This window comes from Diachasma alloeum, unplaced genomic scaffold, assembly GCF_001412515.2.
Source record: "Diachasma alloeum isolate Michigan unplaced genomic scaffold, Dall2.0 Dall_scaffold_00329, whole genome shotgun sequence".
NCBI classification, from domain to species: Eukaryota; Metazoa; Arthropoda; class Insecta; order Hymenoptera; family Braconidae; genus Diachasma; species Diachasma alloeum.
Window position 1 is genome coordinate 22,839 of NW_021680468.1, and position 5,967 is coordinate 28,805.

Consider the following 5,967-nt stretch of genomic DNA (forward strand, 5'->3'; position numbering starts at 1 on the left):
TTTTTTTCGTGTAACGGGACCTGAAAAACCCCATCCTCGCCTTCGACTCGGAAGGCAATCGTGCACGTGGAGGACGGTGATCTGTTTTCCAAGGCTCGGGCATGTAATGTACTATTCCTGAATTATAACGAATTCTTCCGTTTTCAGAATTTCACCAAAAATTAGGTCCATGGCAAAAAAATCAATATTATTTTATTTTGTCATATAAGTATTGATTTCATTAAACAAACCATCGAATAACCAAAATCGAATGAAAAATTTAAAATTGAATATTTTTAGATTTTCTATATATTTTTTTCAATGCATTCTCGACATTCAAGTTCATTAATCATCTATAATTTAATCTTGTCAGCTCGTAACTTTTATCACCAAAAAATCATTTCCCATTCCACTAATTATAAACAAATGCGTGTATTATAGAAAATATGCACTGATGTATTTAATGTATACACGGTGTTCGTTTCTTATTCGAGGTTAGAAATCCGATTTGTAATTCTAGCGTACTTTCGTAAATAGCACTGTCGCGGCCGAATTGCTCATTCTCATGAAAGTTCTCATGAGAATGCGTCTTTTATCCGCCGCAATGACTCTGAAGATAACATCATGTGGCAATTTATTCGAACGACACTCTATTTCTGTTTCATACGTTCATGATCGAACACGTCAGTTCGACTTCGACTTTCGGTGAATCGATTCGACATTTTTCAATTCGAGTTTTCATTCGGCAGCCATTATGCTTTCCTTTATATATAAGGACTTACAAATAGCTTCGAGACAAACGTGTCCAATGTTTCATTATTCATTGAAACTTCAATTTTGAATGAAAGAATCGAGAAATGAGAAATTTATGTATGTGCAGCCTATATTAGTTTACGAGTGGTATTCCCACCAACAATTTAAATGCTAGGAATGGATGATATATCTTCGATTTTAAGTAAGTCCTATAACACTGAAATACGTGAGATTGCATAAGCTTGTACCACGCGATTCTCACGGTACTGTTGCTATACATTTCACCCAATGTCATAAATTACATCATAATTCATCTTACCCAGCAAAAGTCCGTCCATGTCGAATAAAACATGCGTGACTTTATTGTACGAATTGTCCATCTTTATAACTTAATCCCACAATCGAACTCAGTGCCAATAACTAGTTATCTGCAAATTGATGGGAAAGTTAAATGTCAAAATTTCAAGGCTGTTCAATATTTTTGTTTTCTTTTCTTATACTTACAACAGACTAATCTGATTCACTTGGCCAAATTCGTGACGTATATATCAATTAACTCGAATTAATCTGATTGACAGTTGGAGGTGCTGGGGTAATTCATAAACAGAGGTGTCAAATGTTACTTCTCGATAATGAATTTGGACGGTTACCAGTTGACTCGTTGCTCACCAATGGAACAATGCCTCGTGGAATGGCAACGGGTTGAGAGGATATATTAAGGGTGCGTTTCGGAATCAACTACCGTAGCTGCAGTAAAGCAAAATTAGATAGGGTTGCAGTACTGCTACTGCTACTACGTCGATTGCGAAACGCGCCCTAAGAGAGACGTAAGGGTGGGCGATTGATCCAATGGTGGGGGAATAGAAATCTACAGTATCAACTGCCATAAATTATATATTCCTATATGTGAATTTCCTACAATTTAATGAACGTGAAAAACTACAAAGAAATCAATTTTGTAAGTTTTATGTTTAACAATTATATTTGTTTCTTATAATAATTTGTTCCAATATTGCCTCATTAAGTTTTTTATCATTGAGTTTAAGGTTAAACTCCTCTTATTAGTACATAGTTTTTTTTTCAAATCGAGGGAAATGTCTTAACACAACTAATTATAAATTAATCATGAACATCCATTGACTGAAGAAATTATCATGATATTCGTAGTAATTATAGATCAGTTGAAGTAAGAGAATTTCCTACTTGAGCAGGAAATCCCGCTGCTTTGAAAATTAATTGATTTTAAAATTGGAAAACAATTTCCTGCTATTTACGGTTTGAATAAATTGCGATAGTTAGTTCCATGAAATCGAAAACTGTGACGAGGAAACTTTGATATTCTTGGTAATTTTGCCTGTATTTAGACATTGAAGGAGTTCTGATGATTTTATTTCCATACATCTATTTGTTCGTTTAATATCGAATTATTCTGTTATTAGGATACACATCAGAATGTCTCGCAGTTGGATAAAAAAATCTCTTAATTCGAATCGCATTATCGATGAAAATGCGAATTAAGGACTTCAATTAAACGGAAAAAAAACAAAAGAATATTCTATGGAATTTACAATGCAATGGAAGTAAGTATAATCCACACATGTGTTTCATATGTGCACGTATGAAAAAATGCTATAGGATTTCTTATAGGATTTCCTATAAGATTCCCTATAGAATTTCCTATCAGATTTATGACCCTAATCCTGACCCTTGTGACCGATTGGTTTCGAGTCTCAATTTTGTGTTACTTTCTATAGAAAACTCTATAGGGAATTCTACAGGAAATCCCACCAGAAAAATCCTATAGGAAATCCTACAGGAAATCCCACCAGAAAAATCCTATAGGAAATACTCTGATTCTCCATAGAATTTTTTCATACGTGCAAACCAGATAGATATTTTCTCCTCGAAGTATTTGAGGAAATGCAAGTGGGACAGTCTCGAAAATTCACTGGATCTGAGAATTAAAATATAAATAGAAGCATGGGCTGTTTATATTTAATACACACACGACCGCAAGTTACTTGCAGGAGGTGGAATCAGACTAGTTGAATGTGATCGTTGGGAAAATATCTCATCTAGTAGATATTTTTTATTTCAGTTCGCAACAAATTGTTCGCTTTCATACAAAACTTGATTAATTAATTCAGAAAAAGGTCTTGTAACATTTTGCTCCATGGCCACTATAGTTTCCGCGATATTTTCAAAATGATGAGACTAAAATTTTTGGTAAAGAGATGAGTTACATATTAACATTTTTATAACAATCTTGTATAGCCCGGACTCTAGAGGGATTTATCAAATGATTTTTTGGTTTTATCTACAATACTGATTTCCTATTTCCCATCGAATTATCCCAGGAAAATGGAGAAACTTGAACATGGAAAATTTTACGAAATAGCCTCAAAACTCTGTCCACTGTTGGCTTTAGTATTCAGCCTCCTGGTGACAATAATGACGCTATACCTCAACGAGAGTCTCTCCCTCCTCTTCATATTCATCTCGATCCAAGTCTACCTCAACTGGTACTCGATCTGCACAATAAGCAATAACGCCACAACAATGCGAGATAATTACACAAAAAATGGGAGAATCTCGAGCGTAGCTATTAGGATAACTGGAGAGGAAGACTCAGCACCTAAGTTGAAATACCGGTACTGCGAGAAGTGCACCTATTATACTTACCGACCAGCCCAACACTGCAGAGCATGCAAAAAGTGTTTTCATTTTCGAGATCATCACTGTTTCTTCATTGGTGGTTGTATTATTCAATTGAACATGGGAAACTTTATTCTGATATGCTTCCATACATCGTTAGCCTGCTTTTACTCCTCCACGGTCGTCGGTCCTTGCATTTATGAGAGCCTGAGTGAAGTTATCGGAGAAAACTCTACGGCTTTCAACGTTTTTCTGAACTTCTGTTTTCCTGTCGCTCTTGCTAGCTTCTTAATCACTGGCCAGGGAACGTGCTTGTTATTCGCTATCCTCTTTGATGCCTTAATTTCGATTTCCATCGCATGTTTCTTGTACGGAAGTTGGAAGTTGTTCTGTTGCTTGAGTGGGAAATAGAGGTATTACCCTCACATCACTAGGAAACAGGAATTGAGAGAGATTTTTGGAAGCTATGGTGGTTGGAACCTCATTTTAAATTGACTATAATGGGCTTCTGGGACCACAACATTAAGATGAAAAGTAAGGAGATTTGGGAATTTTAATGGGAGTCTAAAAAATGAATCAATTTAGCACAATTCATGAAAAGAACATTTAAAAAAATTAATCAAATTTAATTGTCCATCTCCAGGATTCCACTACTGAACGAATAGAATTATTCATAGAGTTGAGTCTGATGTATTTATTTGATGTGTTGTATATCATTTATGTTCAATACAAACTGTGATGAGTTTTCGTTCATTCTTGTCAATCCTTAAAAAAAACAAAAACAAATGTTTTTGCAAAAAAACTGCGCCAAGAAAAAGTTTTGTGGGGTCGTTTCTGGAAAGGAGAAACAATTTTTTCTGGAAACCACAATTCTCATAGAAATTTTGCGAAAAATAACGAACTAAAAATCAAAGCCAAGTCAAGAAATGTCCAATGGATCATGGAGTGTGCTATCAGATTATTGTGGGGAGGATAATTCTGAATAGGATTTTCAAAAAAATCTTCATGAAATAAAAAATTCAGTATAGACAGGATCAAAGTTATTGGCAAGGATCAGAAGTTACAAGTTACATTGATACGAGACAATGAGTGGGAAAACTCCGCGCCAAGAACTTTGAATACTGTCTCTATTGAATTTTTTATTTCATGAAGATTTTTTCATGGCTCTATTCTGCATGATGTCAGAGATTATAGGGGAGATGAGCAGGGCCAATGTAGTGTTCAACAGCAAAATTAGTAGCGGTGGCGCATGGACTACGATGGAGCGTACGGAATTGTTGGTATGGTAGGGCTCGAGGATAAATTTGTCGATAACCGGAAAGGGGTTCTCAATACGGTAGCTCCTCGCATTTTGTAATAATTGTCAGGAATGTAAAATCGAACATATAATCAATAGTATAATGAATGCAGAATCTAATGATCTAAAAGTCTTTTCCTTTTTCTCGACATATTTATTATTGATACGTAGGTAAAACAATTCATAGAAAATCCCAGCGCTGTTGCTGGAAAACTCTATAGTTTTCCAGTGATTCTATTGAATGATTGTGCCGATTTTGTTTTTTTTTTACTATAGTAATGTTCGATTATATATATTTATTCCCCCCCCCCCCTGAGTGAGAAAGGAATATGTATCGCGCTCGCTCCCACTCATTGTCCTCTCCGTCGCGTTGGCACGAGCCCGTCCTCCGCCAAACTTAACGAGTGCGAGTGAGAAAGAAAATGGAGAAGAAGAGAGAAAACATTCCAACTCGTTTGAACGGTTGGAAGGTTTTCGTTGTTCTCCAGCGATATACACATCATGGGATTAATTCACAAATAGTAGATAAATGAATAAGATTTTTCGCAGATTATTGCGAGATTTAGATGGATGGTTTACCTCCTTCAGTGACCATAAAAAATTGTCTCCAATCGACAATATCTCCCGATGGAATGGAACGATGTGAATGAATCAATTGATACTTAAGTATCAATTTGAATCTTTAAAAAATTAATCGAGAGTGAAAAAAAATCAGGGAATTTAACTCTGCCATTATGGAGTTATTGACGAGTGAAGTTTATTCACTGTACTCTGACATTTCTCTATTGTCTGTATTTACCGAGAAAAAAAAACGTTGTTCCTAGGAATCGATGTGTCTTTTTTAGGCAGCTGCATTTCTGAAATGCAATGAGCAAGCAATGTTAAAATTAAGTCATTTTATAAAAAATTTCCAGTGACATGATCCTGAAAATCAAAGGAAAGTCTTGAATTCAGGAATGATGTCTGTAGGTTTCAGTAATATTTTCGCGGAAATTCCGGGAACACTTATTGGGAATTTTTATCGCGTTGCCGTAATACGGAAATTTCAAGGAATTTCGTCATTGCAAATTAAAAATTTCTATAAATTTCAGTCCAATTATATGTGTACGTCCACGTGAAAAGGGCCCATTTTATCGCATGTAATTTCCGAGATATTCACATTTTTCTCTCCACTCCATTTATCCCATTGTTAAATTGATTTTTTGATCTTTTATACGGACGTCACACGGAGAAAAATAAATCGGTAAAAGTCTTGCGATCGCAAGGAGTTTCCCGAAGATCCC

At 35.4% G+C, this 5,967-nt stretch overlaps 2 protein-coding genes across 4 annotated transcripts in view; one reads left to right on the plus strand and one right to left on the minus strand.

Moving 5' to 3' along the window:
• The window catches only part of LOC107040386 (pseudouridine-5'-phosphatase), a 22,606-nt gene extending 21,058 nt beyond the window's left edge, over positions 1-1,548 (minus strand). The window contains exons 1-3 of one of the 3 annotated variants that reach the window (XM_015260462.2): positions 1,402-1,546; positions 1,234-1,319; positions 1,052-1,160 (exon numbers count right to left, since the gene is read on the minus strand). In XM_015260462.2, the coding sequence (XP_015115948.1) occupies positions 1,052-1,112 (61 nt within the window). In that variant the 5' untranslated portion in view covers positions 1,113-1,160; positions 1,234-1,319; positions 1,402-1,546. Of the gene's footprint in view, positions 1-1,051; positions 1,161-1,233 lie in introns of all 3 variants that reach the window. The other 2 variants (XM_015260463.2, XM_029126256.1) reach the window with 2 other exon arrangements.
• Positions 742-4,193, plus strand: LOC107040385 (palmitoyltransferase ZDHHC22-like). The gene is given in 3 exon segments (XM_029126255.1): positions 742-934; positions 2,172-2,312; positions 3,090-4,193. Coding segments are annotated over 2 exon segments (816 nt in total). The 5' UTR covers positions 742-934; positions 2,172-2,289; the 3' UTR covers positions 3,883-4,193.
• The last annotated feature ends 1,774 nt before the right edge of the window (positions 4,194-5,967 follow it).